The following is a 17,176-nucleotide window of genomic DNA, read 5'->3' as shown; positions in this document are numbered from 1 at the left end:
TGGCGGTTGTTGATCCCGATCTGAATCAGACACGAGCTGGACCGCGAGCGCATCTCCTTCCCGGAGAACTCAGAGCGTACTGAGTCAAAGAGGAGTGAAGAAGGAGAAAACCTCCCAACGCGACACTGGCAATGTCGTCCACTGCCCAACGGCATCGCCAAGTGGAAAAGTCCTGTGTGAGTGAGTGCAGACTTTTGTTTCGGAGCCCAGTGCTGCTGGTTGCTGGTCGAAGCGCCTGCAAACGCCAGGGTAGGCCCACCCGCCAAGCACGCGCGTGATGCGTGGCTGCATACCCTCCGCTTCGCAGGCGCTACAGACGCCGGCGCCGTGCATCGCCTCGGGTTTCGTTAGCCGCTGCGCCGCCGCCAGTTCGGCACGCAGTGTTGTGGAGCCCTGCTTTTGTTTCAACGCGCCCCGTGCTGCATGTGGTCACCTCGGCCAAGCCGGCCAAGCCGGCCAAGCCCCATGGCGGGGCGGCGGGACATGGCACGGCACGCCACGGCCGGAGACGTCCCGAAGCCACGCCTCCTTATATGGATTTGCCCCTGCCTCCACTCCACTCCGCTCCGAGTCGCGGCCACGGCGAGCAGAACAAAGCCCTCTCCCACCACCCGGCCGACCCCTCGCCAGGTCGGTCACTCCGCCATGAGACCTGCGGCCGGCGCCGGGACGGCCTGGACCGTCTGCAGCCGGACCCGCCTTTCGTTCCGTCCCAAGAAACTCTCTAGTGACCCAGTCAGCCACGTGGTCATGTCGTCAGCCGTGTGGCGGGAAAGGAGCCGAGTCTTAAAGGCTTGTGGCTGAGAAGACGGAAAGCCAAAGAAAAGACATTGCCCTGAACCGTTGATGCTAGGTTTGTTGGGGTGTATCCAGTCATCAGCAAGATGCAAGCCTCCAGACAACAGTCCACAAGACCAACTTTTGTGTCATGAACAAAAATAGTTCAGAATTGTTCTGTTTTTTAACATATTACTTATTTGTTAGTGCGTTTTAGTGTGGTCAGGTATTTGAAAAACAACGAGAGAATCAATTCACAGTTATATTTACACTATACACACTTGTTTGTTTTATTTTCCAAATAAATTGGTAAGCACTGATCTTAATTGTTTTTAAACTCTAGGGATGACACATTTCATGTAACCATTACTTTGATAGGACTTCCTTAAAATATTCATAAGCAACTGACATGAGAAATTCAAATGATTTATGATCAGCCAGTTTTGCGAGCTCTGGGGCATCCAACAGTCTTTCTTTAGGGGGCACAAGCTCTTTTAAAGACTGACCTGTAAAATCTAAAGACAAAAAAAAATAATTAATATTAGAAATACAATTTACCTATTTGATAAAAAAACATTTGCTTTAATTCATAAAATCTGAAACTTGCCCATGAATTCAATGAGAGCCACAAGCTTATAAAATACTGTCTTTTGGACTACATTTAGGGGAATATCAGAATCTGCTTCCACCCAATCATCTCGCAAAATTGCCTGGCACCAAATCTTATGTCTGTAAACGTAAAAGCCAAAATTGTTAAGAGGTTTCTAAGCAAATAAACAATCAAAATACTAGTTTTGTATTGAAAAATAATACAGGTCCATTTAGAGTTTAGATAACTCACTTGAGGTCAGCCTTTTGATTTTCTTCGTATTCAAGTAGATCTAATGCCTTTTTGAAAGTAAATTCATTTGCAGATTGGTTCTCACTGCATATTAACAGCTGAAAAAAAAGAAAAAAAGAAACAGGTAAAAAAAAATTTCAATCAATAATATTTTAGTAAAAATATAGCTGTTTACCTGAATTAATTCTGCTGGTGGAAGAACATTAAGGGCATCAATATCATACCCATAAGCAATAAGTACAGACTCTGGAAGATCCTCCTGGTGAGCCACAAGATCAAGTTCAGCATCAAGCAATGCTCTTTGATCATGTCTTTCAGCCCCACCTGATGCCAATAAAGCCAACTTTGCTAAAGAAAGCATAGACTGCAAAAAGAGAAGGACATTAATAGAAATGTTTGGCTGAAATAATAATAATAATTTTGTATTCTAAGAAACTTGAAGACTATGAGCAAACCTTTTTGCGCCTCAAAAGCTCCGTTTCCTGCTCAGCTAAGTTAGTTAGGGTATCGGCTGCCCTTTGGAAATCTTTGAGGAAGACATGCTGCAGCCAGGATAGAGATGGATGATCCCCCAAAAACCTTGCCAGCGCGGCCTGTTGAGCTGAGTTTTCTGCAGCTGCACTCAGCCCACTTCCTGCTCTAAATGTTTCCAAAAGTCGACCAGGCTTTTGTTCTTGAATGTACCAGTTAAATAGAAACTGGGAGAAGTCCTGATCTTTAAATTTTTCTATGTATACATCTAGACGTTCTCTATTGTTTGTAAGATCACAAATCTGCACTAAAGTTTGGAAGTCAAAGTACTTCTCGGCGAGCATTACAGCACGCTCATATTCACGATCCTCCACTGAAAGAGAAAAAGCATGAGTTTTTCAGAATATTCCATTATTCAGGGATTGATAAAGCTGATACTGACCTAGTGGGGCGATTAATGAAGATCGTGCTTTTTGGTATTGCTCAAAGAGAACTGTCTCTTTGTTGGAGCCTCGAACGCTTTCTAAATGGCACAGTTTCCCATTCAAGATGATATCAATCATCTTAAAAACTTGATCATATAGTTTTGCTTTTAGTTTTGGATCACCTGTGCTGCGTGCCCCAAATTTCAGAGTCAATGATTGCTGTAGAAGAAAGGAGAAATAGAGGATTGAAAATTTGATAGCGGCTGAAATGTTTCATATTACATTTACCTCTCAACTATGTGAAAAATTTTAAAAGGTTAAATGAGAAATGGGACTGAGCCAACATTAAAGTAAAGCATACCTGTTTCAACAAAGGTTCACGAAGGCCGCCAGCTCCAACAGATGCAGTCCATGGAAGGTATTCACAAAGCGTAGTCTCCATACGTGGGTTAGGTTGAAAAATTTCTGCTTTCTGTTGTCGGTATTGAATAACTTGAACAATCACTTCCAGAACTATATCATTGACTTCTGCTAATTGACGAGCAACTTCTGAAGGAGAACACTCGCTATGAATCTGGTCTTCAGACCACTTAACTAAAACTTGCAGGGCCCTTTGAATACCAGACACCTAGATGGAAATAAAAACAAAACATGTCAAATACTGGGACATCAAGTTTGTACTAGTATCTTCAATTTTTCTAATAACCTTGCGGAAGAAGAGATCCTTTGCGTTCAATTTACCAGTTGGCCTTTCTCTTTCTAGTTCAAGTGCAAGCCGTATTGCAGTTTCAGTTAAAGTGGCATGTTCGCTTTGCAGCTGGTGAAAGGCAATTGCTGCAACAAGCTTTTCTGCTTGTTCAGCGAGAACATGCGTAGTTGCCATAACAACACCCAAAGAGACCACAGCACTAAACCTTTCCCACAACTTAAGATCAATCAAGAACTGAAAGAAAAGGTCTAGGGCATGTTGCTTCTGTTCAAGTTGTCTGAGAATGTGCAGGGATGTTGAACTCGACAAACTTATACCTACAAATACAAGAGAATAAAGTACTGGAGCACAACTGTCAAATCCAAATTGTTTCAATTCCTTGGGTATCAATAAAAATCACTGCTTACTTGAAGTTTTCATATCAACCCAGCGAGGGTCCCTTGCCGGAATGTCATCAATCAAATCTTGGCTAACTTTCACAGCTGCAATATCAAGGGGAGCGTCCACATCTGATAAGGGTACTTCAGCTCTTGGAAATAGTTCCTTCACCAGTGCTTCACATTGGTCTTGGTTTTTGCTCACATGGAATAAGAAAGCAGCTTTCATACGTGCATCAAGATTTTGATGTGTTACTAGTTCTTCTAAGTCTTGTTCAAGCACAGACATGTCTCCACACTCCGAAATTGATACATCAGGGCCGTAGTTAACACTATCATTTTGGCTGCTTAAGTCATGAGGAGAGTAATCCAGAGGAGAGATAGAGACTAGGCCATGAGATTTAGAGAAAAAGACTGGGACATTTGCACATACAGAGCCTCCTAATATTTTATCCCCTTCATTACGGAACTCAATGACATCAGGATCTTCAAGTCCATTGGGAACGGGAACTGGAAAAAATTTTAAAGAACATTTAAGAAAAGTCTTGCCTGTAACCTACAAACAAATAACTACAAAAGAGCTTACAGGGAAACACCAGAATGTTCCGTTGACTGTACACCAAAGCTGAGTGTCCGGCAATCAAAAGTTGATACTGAGAGATATCTTGCTCTGGTTTAAGTGAGACAACATCATTCTTCAATGGGCTGAATGATTTAAGTCGAGTAGGTGGGATTGCTAAATCAGTATTCAGGGTAGCTAGAAGAGAACAGATATTGAGCATTTAAGAACTATACTTCCAGATAGCACAGTATTCAATTTTTAACAGTGAATGAATGTTGTCAAAACCAACCAATAGCAAATTGCATGTTTTGGGAAACTTGAGGATGAACTGAAGCAGCAAGTATGGCTACACCATCTTTGGTAGGCTGCATATCTAGGACCCACGATTCCTGGTCATCTGGATTTCCTCCTTGAGAATCCCAAACTTTTTCTTGAAAGGCCTCACGAACTCGTCTTCCCACATCACATTCAAAAATAAGTCTTTCGAGGTCAAAAGGTGTAACAGACCATTTCTGAAGAGTGTGCTCAGTCAAAACATATACAATAAATTCTTGTTCGCTGGAGCCTCTTGAGTTTTCCACAGATGCAACTCGAACTAATTTCTGAAAAGGAAAATCAGCATTGAGAGTCATAGGAATAAAACCTTTCAGGGATAGAAAACCTGTGTAATTTAGCTCAACACTAACAGCCTCAGCAGCTCCCGCAGTAGGAAGGGAGCCAAAAATTAACGATGACATTCGGCGACCAATACCTCCTAAAAGACTTTGAGGTGGTTTCATGGTGGTACTAGTGACACAGTGTCTACCATTTGACACCTGCATAGAAGGGCAATTATTATATATTGAGAATACTGTACAGAATAACACAAACATAGCATTATTAAGTTTGAAAACCGAACCTCTGGCTGCAAGTGAACTACTGTAGAGGTGGTAGTCGCAAGAATGCAACCTAGAGAGGCAATGCTAGTCAAAGAGTCACACTCCTGGCCCTGCAAATCGGTTGAATTTTCTACTGAGGTTCCTTCATGAGCAATGCTTGGCCAAAATCTCACTGTTCCCTCTGGTGACACAGCAATACACGAAGGAACCTACAATCAAAGAATCATACATTGTGAGAATCATGGTAGAATGGAATTGTCGAGTTATTTATCCAGGAATGAAAACTTACTGGACTGTCCTCTCGTGTATATACCCATACCAAATCTGCTCTATGAGCAAGTTCACTGGCAGGTAACGTAAGTTCCCTGCACTGTGTGCTTGGGGGACGACGCTGTTGAGCCATTGCAGGTGTTTGCTTGTATTGCCAAATCAAAAGCCTACGGCCGCATACAAGCCAGGCCCAACCATCAGGGGATATATGTGCACTAACAGCTGTGCTTCCTGCAGAAAATAAAAAAATAATTGATAAATTTGAGACTGTATACACAGCGGTAAGGCAAATGAAACAAACATTAAATGCTCACTGTCAGCATAGGTAAGTGCTTCTGTAACAAGCACTGGAAGCGGCATGCCAAATGATTTAACATCATGGTTTCTTGTTCGAGTAATCACTTGGACAGATTGAGATGAACGGCCTGAGACACTCATTCGCCTTCAATGAAAATAGTAAAAGTAAAACAGAAAAAATAAATCTTATTACCTGTAGAGATGTATCAGTATGAAGAATACAATAAGTAACTTACGAAGATCCTCCTGTAGGCGTTCGGTTTCGCATGACAAATGTGTTTCTCTTGGCAGTTGAAGGCCATGCACTAGGGCCCTGGAGGGATTTATCTCGCAAGCTCTGGAAGCTGCGATCCATCTTTAAAATTACTCTTGGTAACTTTTATAAAAAAGGAAAAGGAAGTGAAGAAACGCTGAAGAGAACAACTGCAACAGTAAGAGCAAGTCAGAAATATAATGATTTCAACATCCATTGAGAAGGTAAATACAGATGATGGAAGGGTTAGACGTCAGGAGGTACAATGTAATAGCACGACGCGATGTTTAAACTGACATGCAAAATCAAAATATCGAAGCAACAGGTAATGTGGTCAAATGAAAGAAGATACAATCAACATTAATTCACTCACTATCACAGGAAATTTAAATTAAAACAATGTTTAGCTTGAGAACCCGGCAAGCGCGCACAACTAGATTGGAAATTTTAGCCAACCTTACACAATAAAATTAATTTGACTTTTGTCTTGTTATCACAACCAATGTGACTTCACCGGTAGGAAAAACAAAATTTGAGTTCAAATTTTCTTTTTTTTAAAATTTCTTCACACCATCTTGAAAACATCCTGTTAGGTTTTGGGTCTAATAATGAATTATTATTTTGTTTACAGAAAACCGGTGTTTAGTATCGACAGCCCTGGAGCGTTATTGGCAGTTCAGTTATGGCTGCGGTGTCGTAAACTATGCTAAAAAATAACAGAAATTAAAAGGTATGGCGCTTTAACTGGAATAATTTTGCTCTCTGAGCTTGTTTAGAGATGTGATCTCTCTCCTCTACACGTGCCATTGCTGTTTTCATCTTGTATTCTGATCTGTTGTGCTTTTAGTTCTGTTACTTTTGGGGTTAAGTTTCCTTAAGTTTTCCTGTAGGTGTTTTCTTTATCAATTACTCATTTCAGTTTCATATGTTCTAAGTGTTTATTTGTTTTCTCTGAATTCGGCATTTCATGTGTGTCTGCTTAACTTTTAATTGAGTTACCTTACTCAGTATACCTGAACAATTTTAATCCCATCATCATTAACTTAAATTTCTTTTCTCAGGATTATTGATTTAGTTCGACAATCAGCCAGCTATGGATTTCCAAAATAGAGCTGGTGGTAAAACAGGCGGAGGAGGTGTTGCATCATGGACAGAAACCAATCGGGACAGGAGAGAGCGTCTCCGGCAGTTGGCTCTCGAGACAATTGATCTTCAGAAAGACCCCTATTTTATGAAAAATCACTTGGGTAAGTTTTTTGGCATTTTATTTTGTATTTTAAAGCTACCATCTTCATCTTAATATTTTACTGAAATTTTTCAGGCTCATATGAGTGTAAACTGTGTTTGACTTTACACAACAATGAGGGAAGCTACCTTGCCCACACTCAGGGTAAAAAGCATCAGGCCAATCTTGCTCGTCGAGCTGCAAAAGAAGCCAAAGACGCACCCCAGCAGGTATGAGGTCACGATAAAAATTACACCAAACGGTGTCTTGGGCATCTCCAGTGCCTGTTTTGACTGTACTTTGTCAGTACTATTTGTTTTATTGGTGCTGTTTCTCTTGTTCAGCCTGCACCTGAAAAAGCCCGTGTTGAACCCAAGAAGTTTGTGAAAATTGGTCGTCCTGGTTATCGAGTAACTAAACAAAGAGATCCTGATTCAGGTCAGCAATCCCTGTTGTTCCAAGTTGACTACCCAGGTAAATATTGGTTGATTTCCAAAAGTCTTTTCTTATCTTATTCAGTAAAAATTAAAAAAAAAAATCTTTACTGTTTAGAAATTGCTGAAACAGTCGGACCAAGGCATCGTTTTATGTCTGCCTATGAACAAAAGGTTGAGCCTCCAGACAGGAAGTGGCAGTACCTTTTGTTTGCTGCAGAGCCTTATGAAACTATCTCCTTCAAGGTATGTCTCATTAAAAGTTAATGAAATTTCATTTCTGATTCATTACTTTCAACATGCTGTTCAAATGTGTGTGATCAGGTTCCCAGCCGAGAGGTCGACAAAGAGAAGTTCTGGACGCACTGGAACAGGGACACCAAGCAGTTTTTCCTACAGTTTGCCTTCAAGCTTGAGAAGATGGGAATGCCTGGTCAACCCATGCCAGGTCCCCCTCAACCCCTCATGCCATCCATGCGCCCAGGCATGCCCCATCCACACATGTTACCCCCTCCCCCCCAGTCAGGTATGGCTATGTTCAATCCTGTTCCTCCACCACCACCCAGTGGCATGATGATGCCTCCACATCAAATGGTGTAACAAGTATCAGTTTTCAATTATGATGTATTATGCCCAGGGATTTTATTTTATGTTCTTTGTAAGTGATTAATAAAGAAGGTACTGAAATGTTGCTTCACTTTTTTCTAACATGAAGTTCACCCTTAAGGGATGGAAGGTTGTGGAGAGACTCCAATTCCAGGAGGTGAATTTGAACTATAGGCGCTCAGAAGGAGCTGAGTGTCTGTATATGCCATTCAGGCAAAGACTTCTATTCACTAATGAATTGCAATAGGGTGTCTAGTGGCAACAACATACCAATAAGACCCAGAAGTCCAGAAGCTGCATTGAGCAACCAATTCTGAAGCTACCATGCATGAGGTCACCTGGTCACAGATACTCACTGGCATAATGGAATGTTTCTAACAACGAGAACAGGAAAAAGAAGAAGAATGGGTTTAACGTGTTTATTATACGTTAATTTTTTATTTTTTTACATAAATGTAACTTATGCTTGAAGAACGCAAGCACCACCTGCAGCCTTGATCTTTTCTTCTGCTGACTTGGAGAAGAACTTGGCCCTGACGATGACAGGCACCTTGGGAAGGTGGCCCTTGCCCAAAACCTTGTAGAATCCCTGAAACAAATAAGAAAATTGTGAAAACTGTGCAAGGAGAATCCCATACAACTAATTCAAGACATCAAGACTTCTTCAAAGCAAAACAAATGATAAAACATGATAGTGCCCACGATTTACTAAAATGCAACTTCAAGCTTGAACACTCAAATCAGAAAGAATGTAACATCAGTGGATCAGTCCGCCTGTCGCTAAACATGTAAAATCATCATAGGAGTGAACAATAAGAAGAGTGAGAGTACTGTAAATAAAACCTCAAGCCACATCTCCCATAAAATTTCTTTGCCCCTGAAGCTAACTAGATTACCGACGGAATGTTTGTGATAGAAGCTTGCACACTCATTTGTCAGACAAAATGAAACATCAGTGGATCAGTCCGCTCGTCGCTAAACTTGTTTAAATCATCACAAGAGTGAACAATGCTCCAACATTCACAGATGGAGAGTACAAATTGAGAGTCTGATAACTCCTGACAGCAAACCTTAACAGCCACTTTGGATAAAAGCAAGCCAATATTGAGAGCAAGTGCTGAGAAGCAGGACTAGTTGCTATTATTTTTCAAAACCTCAAGCTACCTTACAGGCAATGCTCAGACAATACTCACGTGTTTGACAACATCAATGACAGGAGCCTTCTCAGCAGTGGCAGTTAGCCTGTCTTTCCTGGATGCAAGGGTCCACAGGATGTCTAGGTTGATGGTGGGGCAGAACTTCTGATTCTTCCTCACATGGTAGTTCCTCATACCAAGCTAAATAGAAAAGAAAAAGATAGTAATGAGCAAATAAGTTTCAGAGTAGAAGTAGATTTAACAGGTTCTTTGCAAGCACATACCTTGCCGAAATATCCAGGATGGTACTTGTCGAAGTTGATACGGTGGTGGTGCATGCCACCAGCATTACCGCGACCTCCAGGATGCTTCCTGTGTTTGCCTGTCAAAAATTCATGGAAACCATTAGCCTGACACAACAGAACTCGAAAGATAACCGAAGCATTGACATACCAAAACACAAATATGAGACTAATATACGGAAAACAACCTGTACAGTAATTGCTCTAGTAAACACAAAAGAAGCCTGACAAACTCACCAATACGTCCATGGCCGTGGCTGACGTGACCACGCAACTTCCTTGTCTTCTTCTTGGTGGTGGCCTGCAACAAAAAAGCGAGGTAGTCAGACAACTGGTGACACGAATGGTAAAGCCGCACTAAACAACTATGGGGCTACCATAACCTATCGGAATATTATTTTTACAGCCCAAGTAAGTCTAATGGTTGAAACACAAACAATGCACGGTTCTAATTATAACGAAAGCGACACGGGACGTTGCACAGAAATATCAGTGGAAAAAGACTACATCTGAACCGGTTCCGAGGATCGGGCACATGTGTTTACACTTCACAGTGCCTCCACGTAAGAGTACATATCAACGTAAATGAGCCACTTCTCTAAAATAGAATAAGGCCGGTTTCCCCAGATGACAAATTTCAAGATTAGTAAGGTAAACAGCATGTCTAGGGAAACAATATCAGACCCAACTGAAAAACGGACGGTGACAACTCAATTAACATTATCAAATATCTTGAGTGAACTACAATTCCCGCACCATAACTATGAAACCTGGAAATTTTATCGTGAAAAGCGCAACAAATCTGAACCATTTTTGAGGAAGATAATTGGAAGATTGCAGTTAAATTCGTGGATTTTGGAGGAGAGAAACAACACGCCACAAACTCACCATCGTGGATCTGAACAGAGAACAGAATGGAGAAATGGCCGCCGGAGCCTCACCGGTCTCTCCACCACTGCCAACATTTGCACCCGAATGAAACTTCTAAAAAGATAATATTGATGCGTTAATCTGAAAAACATGCAGCATAACGATGATAGGATTTCTCAAATAAAAATTTATTTGAAAAAATATAAAAGTTAGGCGCGTAGAAATTAATCTTAACCAACTATGCTACCGGAAGTAGCAAGGCTGCCACAATACGGCACGCGGATGATTCAAATTGTACATCACGCTGGTCTTATTTTAAAGTTTAACACGGGCAAGGAAATACCAAACATGCTTACAGTTCAATCCTTGTTTTTACTATTATATGTTCTAAAATAAATGAATCTGTATTAAGCTCGTGTATTTCAATGACCATGTTCACTCTGAATGTATAGTTTTTGACAAATAAAAGTCTGAATCTGGAAAGTTAATTATGGAGTGATTATCTGGACGGGTCTTGGACTGAGGTGGGGAGTGAACCAAAACCAGCATTTTTGCCGTAGGCAAACTACACTGTCTCATAGACAATCACTGTCTGTGGCTCGACACAACAGACGGTCTCCAGGGAGCAGAGAGAGGGGGGAGGGGGAGGGGCTATGCGTCTGGTGTGGCCTGGGGGCGTGAGGACGGGGCGCCCTATCAGTCAGTTCAGCTCATCGCCATGGCTTACGTCGTGTTCCTTCTACTAGCGCTCGCTGCCGTGAAAGGTCTTTTCAACGTACCCCTCGGAGTAACGGCTCAATGATAGGCGCTTAATGGACTTAGTTGCGGGGCACGTGTGGAGATCCTAAACTTCTTAGCAGAATATAGCCCCCCCCCCCGACAAAAAACCCTCTTGCCCCAGATTTTGAAAGGTGTCGAAAAGCTCATCCTTGACCTGACGCATTATCTCTACGCGTGCGTCTAAGGGGTTGCCTACCCAGCCGGCGCGCCACTACGAAGCCATGAGTCCTTCGTCTTTCCAGCCCCCTTGATGGGCGTAGCCCTGCTCTGCCCTCCCGTGCTGTCCGGCCGGACCGCACAAGAAGCGTCAGTGCGAAAAATGCTTTCGGGGAAACGAGTATCTGTGTATTCATATTGTCTAATTGTGTCAGGTGGCGCTGAGATGCTGTGCGAGCCCGACGCTTATGGCGAGCCGCCGGCCGCTTCAACAGCCAGGCCGAGGCTACGGAGGGACCTGCTGTGCCAGTACGACCGCCAGAGTGCACCCAGGAAGTTCGTGAACATCACCACGGAGGTCTTCGTGAGGAGAGCCAGGGTTGTGCGTACATTTGTGTGGTTTACCAGTCTGCCCCGCCCTCTTTCTTGACCTTTTTATCTGTTGCACGGCCTAACTTGAACCATTTTTCATTTGATAGGTCCACCGCACGCTTGAGGCAGAGGTGCTAGCGAGCTTGGTAAGGCTCTCACCCTCTCACCCTCTACGCCATTCGATGCGGGTCAATTCAACTTTTGTTGTCTTTTCAGCGGTGGACCGACCAGTTTCTCACTTGGGATCCGGCGCAATATGACGGCGTGCAGGAGGTCCAGATCAGTTCAAACGACATTTGGATACCTCCCATCGTCACCTACAACACGTATGCAGCTCCAGAAGGGCGGGAATGTGTGGTCATTCCCCAGCATTCCCCGTTCAACAAATGCTTCCCCGAGAGCGTTCCATTTTTTCCACCCGAGCTTCGCCGACATCCACACAGTTTCGCCCCACTAAACATCTCATCGCCTTTTTTTTCTCAAACTTTGAAGCTTGCCGTGGTTTCGTGATGACGACCGGCCGCAGGCGGACTTCTGGCCCGTGCTGTGCAGCGTCTCCTCGAACGGCAACGTCCGCTGCACGAGCGGCACGGAGATGGGCGGCAGCTGCGAGGTGTCGTCCTTCTACTGGCCTCACGTGCAGGCCGACTGCTCCTCCTTCATCGGCCCCGACTTCCGCCTGCACAAGGACATCAGCGTCATGTCCGTCAACGAATCCGGCCAGGTCAGCACCGCACCGCATTTTTTTCGAGCAGATATGTTTTGAGGGGCAAACCCAGAATTGTTTTTGGAGGGAACCATGCCGCACCATTTGCCCTACAGAGTGGTCTGACTGGAGGATCCATGGCCTTCCCCCGGGCTGGAGCCACGACTGAAAGTTTTTTGTGTACATATATTTTGTTCGATCTAATAAATCTGGGCAATAGGGTGCAGGGGATGGGGAGGGAGCGGTTTTCCACTTCCCTTCAGATCCGCCCAATTCAGCGCGCCTTGCCTTGGGACTACACGCGGATAGATAATGATAGTTTTTCATGAAAACCGACCATTGAGATTTGGATCATGGTGGTTTGGTGCACAAAAAGAAGATTTTTGTGGGTGCGCAAATAAAACCCCACGCCATAACAATTATTGTTTATTGGTATTCCATCAAATCTTTTGTTAGTGAATAGGTTTTCTTTATCTGATCATATGACATTACCCATAGTAAATTTAGTGGAAAAGAAAAAAAAAATTTCTTTTGGTTTGCAGTACAAACATTTTCAGTTCTTCACCTTATTACAGACCGAGATGAGCTACTACATTCCTGGCAATGACTGGATTGTAACTACACTGGAGAAAAGAAATTTTGCCTTTGGTCCCGACCCGTTTATGGCTACGGCTCTGATCTACAGAATTAAACTGCACTCCAGAGGAGTAAATATTTCAGCGGCTCTGATTGGGCCAGCAGTTGGTATGTATCCTCAACGGACATAAAACTGCCTTGAAAATTTGTGACCTCACAGCATCCTTCCATTTGTTCCAGTTCTCAGTCTGATGTTACTGGGCTCATTTATCCTTCCCATTAAATCCTTCACTAGACTTGGACTTTGCTGCTGCAGCACTTTTGGCACAGTTCTTGCATCCAGTTTGCTTTTTGAATATCTTGAGCCATATGAAGATCCTTCTCCACTTGTTGGTAAGTACATGTACCACCATGAAGGTTTTTCTTTGTGCTAAATTTCATAAGGATTGGAAGGGGAAAAAATAATTATGTAACTATGTACTGAATTACATGCAGTATAAATTAAAAGATGATTTCCCTTATAACACAGTGACATTTTACACGGGACTACTCATCCTCTCGGCAATAGCAACCTTTATGGTACTACTTGTTAATATTGTGGTGCCCAAATCAACAAAACCACCAGAGGCTCCTCGCTGGCTTTACTCCTTCCAAACATGGCTGTTTCATGCAGAAGTTGGGAAATTGTGTCTAAAAGCCCTGGCACTCTCGGCACCAGAACAGGTAAGTTTTAAAAGCAAACTTTTGACGTGCAGGAAGGGGAATTGCGAGACTAGTAGAGTAAGTTCAGAAAACATTTTTGAAGCAGTTTACATCGGCCTCAAAAATGTCGACTCTTATGAGCTTAGGACTTGAATTACCCTCCTCTGCAATAAAAGAAATGCTTTGGCAAGAAAGCAGTTTTAAGTGAAACAAAAAGTACAATTCTCTTAGCACTAGTAGCAAAAAGGTGTTTACCCTCCAGAATTATTGTCAAGCAATTGAGTTGATGCCTGCATTGCACATGCAGAGAGGAGAATTGCCTGGAGTGGACAACGGCAGGAGTGAGGACAACGAAGATCCTAACAGTGAAGAAGCTGCGTCACCTGTTCAGATGTCAGCTCAACGAAGTCCTGGTCCAGATAGGATTTGGGATTTTACTGCAAGTTTCCTTAACCGTTGCGTCTGTATCATTTTTCTCTTAGCTTTTAGTGTGCTTGGCTTATATCTTGCACATGCTGTAACAATTTATGAAGACCCTGAAGTAATAGAATAATTGAGATGTAAATTACTCAAAAATACCCCAAGGATACAAAAATGTGAAAATAACTCTTTAAGACTGTGAACAGACTAATATCAGCCTTCTTCAAACCACAAGTTTTGTTTCAATTCGTTAACAACTGCAGGTCACAGCCTGCTTTCTAACAAGAATTGAAATTACAGTACAGGAATGAATAGTGTTCCCTGAACCTCACAACCAAATACACTACACCAAAACAGGCAAAATTACACAAATATTAACACAAGGCCTTGATAAATTTATTGCAAGTAGGGTAGATCGGTTGGATCCATGGTAAAAAAGGAGAAAGTTTTAGCCTAATGTACATAAATGAACTTGCACTGTCTCATATCAATATGACTGGCAAAAAATTATCAGGGCCTCCCAAACTATAATACAAATAATAATAAGGAACCTTACATGATTTAAATCTTCCTTCTCCATACATTTAAACAATAAATACATCAGCATAACAAAAAAAATGAAAACTTGAAAAACAACAACTTTGGTTACAGTTTATCTACAATATCACACATGAGTCTATCAAGAATATCAACAGCATCTGAGTCTTTTTTGTTGTCACTAGATGTATCCATATCTTCAAATGCTTCGGTGGGAATCATCAGCTTACTATCTGCTTCAGATGAATCTGGAAGATTGTGGAGTGCTTGTTGTAACAGCTCATGAACCTGAAAAAGTAAAAGATGGTTCAATTAAGATTCACCAACAGTAATCTGCCATAAAATAATGAAATCATCTGTCCTAAAAAAGAGAAATAAGGAGCCAGATAAAAGTAAACATCAGGTGATTGTCAGTGAATATAAGAAGCCAAGGGTTTACAATAACTAATAAGCAGTACCTTGTCTAAATGCTTCTGAAACCGAGCAGCCGTTTCAATTCTTTGCCGCTTTTGAAGTTCCATCATTACCCTCAATGTTTCACGAGCCTGGAAAAAAACAAAACAATTCAGAAAATTCTTCACATAATAGCAAGGGGATGAATTCCAAGTAGAAATGCTAGTAGAAATACAAAGGAAGAATGAAATAAACCAACCTGGTGGGGACGAAACTCATTCAATAAATGATGTATGTGGATGAAAAGTAAATTGAGATCCTCTACTTTTTCGGCACGACGGGGTGAGTCAGGACACAGGACAAGCAAATCCAACATATCAAGGAAATTTACTAGTAAGGAATGATTAAGCTTCCGAAGTTCTCTGCGGCGATCAAAGTGCTGGGGATATAATCGTTTGAAGCCCTGAAACATACAAAACAAAATTGAATACAGGAGAAAGCACACAAGAAAATGCCAGGTACGCTGACAATCAGCTTAAGATAGATATCTTTATTATTAATGGCTATGAAGGTTACCTGTGATTCCAAAGGGCGAATAATCAAATCATCAGCACTGAAGGCATTCCCAAACATGGAGTAGGTGTCTTGAATGGGAGGAGGCGGGCGGAGATTTCTTCCTCGACGAATATTTTCCTCTGAATACAATTGTATATACTGCATTGGAGGCAGTGGCAGAGAGCTCACTTGACTTGCTTCGGGAGCTGCCATTTCGAAAAACTCAGAGAATTCTGACGAAGGCTCAATGGGAACGTCGGCCACACTAACCTACAAGAACTTGCACTTTCACTTAAAATAGGGACCTTCTGAAGCTACGAGACCAATCTTTCAATAATCGTGACTGGCACTGGAATGTTCATCGGCAAAATTTTTTAAAAGGTCATAAATCTTCTCCATATTTCCCTGATAAGTAGAACTCACAAGTATAAACACGACTTTACTGTTTACAGCGAATCGCCATTGCGGTTTCAGTACAAACGGAGTCAAGCAAAACACTAAATCCTTCTCAAAGTTCTTGTAATTCCCGTGGTGGAAATATGGTGTGTATCCGATAAAATAATTTTTAAAACAAATAAAATATTTTTAGTTATTTTGTGTAGTAATTTTCCAAAATAATGGGATTAAAATTTAAAATCATCTCTGCGCGGACTTTAGCAGTCGCCGCAAATACCATCGTTTCCGCCTTTCGTGTTGACATTTCATTTCACCGTGCCGTTTGCAATGTATTTATTTACTTGGTGAAAACAGGAAAAATGATTAGGATACCACCTTTACATGTCCGTGTTATCATTGATTGCCTGTTACAATAGTTAATTCCGTGTGTCCCGTTTGAATGAAATTGTGTCTAGCTGAAGCACTGTTGTTTTATTGATAAGACTCTTAAAACATTTGGGTCTAACCTTCAGTTTCGCACCACCATATGATAGTGTTTTTCCCAGATTATGTTTGAACAAGCAAAGTGCAAATGGTGCGTTTCTTATAATGAGTGGTGAATTGCGCGAATGAACGTTCGTCATCATTGGTTTGTGTGGACTGGTCAACTATTCTTCGGAAGCCTCAACTGCTTTGACTCAGTTAGCTGGGGTGAGAACTTGGTTCAGGGGCAACATACAAAGTTATGGCTAGTAAGGATGGAGGAGAAGAAATAATCAAGCAAGGATTTATGATCAAACGGTCGCAGAACAAGAAGAGATTTTCACCAATCAACTTCAAGCAGCGCTGGTTTGTCCTTACCAAGCGACATCTCATCTACTATGACAGTGAAGGAGAGGTAAGCATTTTAAACTTACTTTGGTGGTGGTTTTAAATTGTTTTCCCGTCGTTAACCCTATGGTTTGCTCGTTGAGTCAGCGGACTGATACATCTCAAGAACTTTATATTTGTGCTGACCCCATGGTTACTTTCTAAAGCAGTATTTGTAATCACCGCAGAAAAACATAATTTGCGTGTCAGTCCCTGAAATTTTATTACACATCTGTGAGCTAATCCATTTTTGACATGTTTGAATATGATGAACTCTTTTGAACTCTCATTTTATTTTGCG

At 42.0% G+C, this 17,176-nt stretch overlaps 6 protein-coding genes across 11 annotated transcripts in view; 3 read left to right on the top strand and 3 right to left on the bottom strand.

Moving 5' to 3' along the window:
• Positions 1 to 1,023: 1,023 nt before the first annotated feature.
• LOC117651247 (nuclear pore complex protein Nup133) lies at positions 1,024 to 6,418 on the bottom strand. Of its 2 annotated transcripts, none has more exons than XM_034395072.1 (17): positions 6,234 to 6,418; positions 5,844 to 6,030; positions 5,625 to 5,752; positions 5,330 to 5,541; positions 5,061 to 5,249; positions 4,849 to 4,977; positions 4,452 to 4,764; positions 4,187 to 4,357; positions 3,631 to 4,110; positions 3,221 to 3,540; positions 2,876 to 3,142; positions 2,532 to 2,733; positions 2,074 to 2,462; positions 1,794 to 1,982; positions 1,619 to 1,716; positions 1,385 to 1,506; positions 1,024 to 1,292 (listed from the first exon to the last, which is right to left on the bottom strand). In XM_034395072.1, the coding sequence occupies exons 2-17, from the start codon at positions 5,960 to 5,962 to the stop codon at positions 1,144 to 1,146; spliced, it is 3,477 nt and encodes a 1,158-aa protein (XP_034250963.1). In that variant the 5' UTR covers positions 5,963 to 6,030; positions 6,234 to 6,418; the 3' UTR covers positions 1,024 to 1,143. The 2 variants fall into 2 exon arrangements, with proteins under 2 accessions (XP_034250963.1, XP_034250964.1); XM_034395073.1 differs by having other exon boundaries at positions 6,158 to 6,308.
• A 73-nt stretch (positions 6,419 to 6,491) lies between these two features.
• LOC117651250 (splicing factor 3A subunit 2) lies at positions 6,492 to 8,206 on the top strand. 2 transcript variants are annotated; one of them, XM_034395080.1, is made up of 6 exons: positions 6,492 to 6,590; positions 6,922 to 7,107; positions 7,182 to 7,315; positions 7,430 to 7,559; positions 7,638 to 7,765; positions 7,844 to 8,206. In XM_034395080.1, exons 2-6 carry the CDS (start codon positions 6,954 to 6,956, stop codon positions 8,117 to 8,119), a joined length of 822 nt encoding a protein of 273 aa, XP_034250971.1. In that variant the 5' UTR covers positions 6,492 to 6,590; positions 6,922 to 6,953; the 3' UTR covers positions 8,120 to 8,206. The 2 variants fall into 2 exon arrangements, with proteins under 2 accessions (XP_034250971.1, XP_034250972.1); XM_034395081.1 differs by lacking the exon at positions 6,492 to 6,590 and adding an exon at positions 6,620 to 6,746.
• Positions 8,207 to 8,541: 335 nt separating this feature from the next.
• Positions 8,542 to 10,546, bottom strand: LOC117651252 (60S ribosomal protein L27a). Of its 3 annotated transcripts, none has more exons than XM_034395084.1 (5): positions 10,372 to 10,460; positions 9,801 to 9,864; positions 9,546 to 9,643; positions 9,319 to 9,462; positions 8,542 to 8,714 (listed from the first exon to the last, which is right to left on the bottom strand). In XM_034395084.1, the coding sequence occupies exons 1-5, from the start codon at positions 10,372 to 10,374 to the stop codon at positions 8,586 to 8,588; spliced, it is 438 nt and encodes a 145-aa protein (XP_034250975.1). In that variant the 5' UTR covers positions 10,375 to 10,460; the 3' UTR covers positions 8,542 to 8,585. The 3 variants fall into 3 exon arrangements, with proteins under 3 accessions (XP_034250975.1, XP_034250974.1, XP_034250976.1); XM_034395083.1 differs by having other exon boundaries at positions 8,559 to 8,714; positions 10,452 to 10,546; XM_034395085.1 differs by lacking the exon at positions 10,372 to 10,460 and adding an exon at positions 10,320 to 10,342 and having other exon boundaries at positions 8,559 to 8,714.
• A 305-nt stretch (positions 10,547 to 10,851) lies between these two features.
• LOC117651249 (acetylcholine receptor subunit alpha-L1-like) lies at positions 10,852 to 14,379 on the top strand. 2 transcript variants are annotated; one of them, XM_034395079.1, is made up of 9 exons: positions 10,852 to 11,197; positions 11,585 to 11,751; positions 11,849 to 11,887; positions 11,958 to 12,067; positions 12,234 to 12,465; positions 13,023 to 13,191; positions 13,264 to 13,416; positions 13,553 to 13,746; positions 14,033 to 14,379. In XM_034395079.1, the coding sequence occupies exons 1-9, from the start codon at positions 11,152 to 11,154 to the stop codon at positions 14,276 to 14,278; spliced, it is 1,356 nt and encodes a 451-aa protein (XP_034250970.1). In that variant the 5' UTR covers positions 10,852 to 11,151; the 3' UTR covers positions 14,279 to 14,379. The 2 variants fall into 2 exon arrangements, with proteins under 2 accessions (XP_034250970.1, XP_034250969.1); XM_034395078.1 differs by having other exon boundaries at positions 10,852 to 11,751.
• A 140-nt stretch (positions 14,380 to 14,519) lies between these two features.
• Positions 14,520 to 15,843, bottom strand: LOC117651251 (mediator of RNA polymerase II transcription subunit 7). The gene is made up of 4 exons (XM_034395082.1): positions 15,652 to 15,843; positions 15,335 to 15,538; positions 15,141 to 15,227; positions 14,520 to 14,970 (listed from the first exon to the last, which is right to left on the bottom strand). Exons 1-4 carry the CDS (start codon positions 15,841 to 15,843, stop codon positions 14,791 to 14,793), a joined length of 663 nt encoding a protein of 220 aa, XP_034250973.1. The 3' UTR covers positions 14,520 to 14,790.
• LOC117651248 (tyrosine-protein kinase Btk29A) overlaps positions 15,839 to 17,176 on the top strand; it is a 100,274-nt gene continuing 98,936 nt past the window's right edge. Inside the window, exon 1 of the mRNA XM_034395074.1 lies at positions 15,839 to 16,903. Within this exon, the coding sequence (XP_034250965.1) occupies positions 16,751 to 16,903 (153 nt within the window). The 5' untranslated portion in view covers positions 15,839 to 16,750. The remainder of the gene's footprint in view (positions 16,904 to 17,176) is intronic.

The sequence above is a fragment of the Thrips palmi genome, unplaced genomic scaffold, assembly GCF_012932325.1.
Source record: "Thrips palmi isolate BJ-2018 unplaced genomic scaffold, TpBJ-2018v1 HiC_scaffold_5, whole genome shotgun sequence".
In the NCBI taxonomy this organism is placed as follows: domain Eukaryota; kingdom Metazoa; phylum Arthropoda; class Insecta; order Thysanoptera; family Thripidae; genus Thrips; species Thrips palmi.
The sequence above is the reverse complement of the archived record's forward strand: the minus strand, read 5'-3'. Positions and strand labels throughout refer to the sequence as shown.

What these genes read in the sequence shown, in the direction of transcription:
- LOC117651247 (XM_034395072.1), bottom strand. Translation starts at nt 5,962, where the DNA reads ATGGATCGCAGCTTCCAGAGCTTGCGAGATAAATCCCTCCAGGGCCCT. An exon ending in ACGCCTACAGGAGGATCTTC is followed by an intron (nt 5,753 to 5,843) that starts GTAAGTTACTTA and finishes TTTTCATTGAAG; the next exon opens with GCGAATGAGTGTCTCAGGCC. An exon ending in AGGATCTCTTCTTCCGCAAG is followed by an intron (nt 3,143 to 3,220) that starts GTTATTAGAAAA and finishes ATTTCCATCTAG; the next exon opens with GTGTCTGGTATTCAAAGGGC.
- LOC117651250 (XM_034395080.1), top strand. Translation starts at nt 6,954, where the DNA reads ATGGATTTCCAAAATAGAGCTGGTGGTAAAACAGGCGGAGGAGGTGTT. An exon ending in GTTCCAAGTTGACTACCCAG is followed by an intron (nt 7,560 to 7,637) that starts GTAAATATTGGT and finishes TTTACTGTTTAG; the next exon opens with AAATTGCTGAAACAGTCGGA. An exon ending in ATGAAACTATCTCCTTCAAG is followed by an intron (nt 7,766 to 7,843) that starts GTATGTCTCATT and finishes GTGTGTGATCAG; the next exon opens with GTTCCCAGCCGAGAGGTCGA.
- LOC117651252 (XM_034395083.1), bottom strand. An exon ending in CCACGGCCATGGACGTATTG is followed by an intron (nt 9,644 to 9,800) that starts GTGAGTTTGTCA and finishes AATTTTTGACAG; the next exon opens with GCAAACACAGGAAGCATCCT. An exon ending in TCATTGATGTTGTCAAACAC is followed by an intron (nt 8,715 to 9,318) that starts GTGAGTATTGTC and finishes TATTTGTTTCAG; the next exon opens with GGATTCTACAAGGTTTTGGG.
- LOC117651249 (XM_034395078.1), top strand. Translation starts at nt 11,464, where the DNA reads ATGGGCGTAGCCCTGCTCTGCCCTCCCGTGCTGTCCGGCCGGACCGCA. An exon ending in CAGAGGTGCTAGCGAGCTTG is followed by an intron (nt 11,888 to 11,957) that starts GTAAGGCTCTCA and finishes TTGTCTTTTCAG; the next exon opens with CGGTGGACCGACCAGTTTCT. An exon ending in CCCATCGTCACCTACAACAC is followed by an intron (nt 12,068 to 12,233) that starts GTATGCAGCTCC and finishes CAAACTTTGAAG; the next exon opens with CTTGCCGTGGTTTCGTGATG.
- LOC117651251 (XM_034395082.1), bottom strand. Translation starts at nt 15,843, where the DNA reads ATGGCAGCTCCCGAAGCAAGTCAAGTGAGCTCTCTGCCACTGCCTCCA. An exon ending in ATGAGTTTCGTCCCCACCAG is followed by an intron (nt 15,228 to 15,334) that starts GTTGGTTTATTT and finishes GTTTTTTTCCAG; the next exon opens with GCTCGTGAAACATTGAGGGT. An exon ending in TTCAGAAGCATTTAGACAAG is followed by an intron (nt 14,971 to 15,140) that starts GTACTGCTTATT and finishes TTACTTTTTCAG; the next exon opens with GTTCATGAGCTGTTACAACA.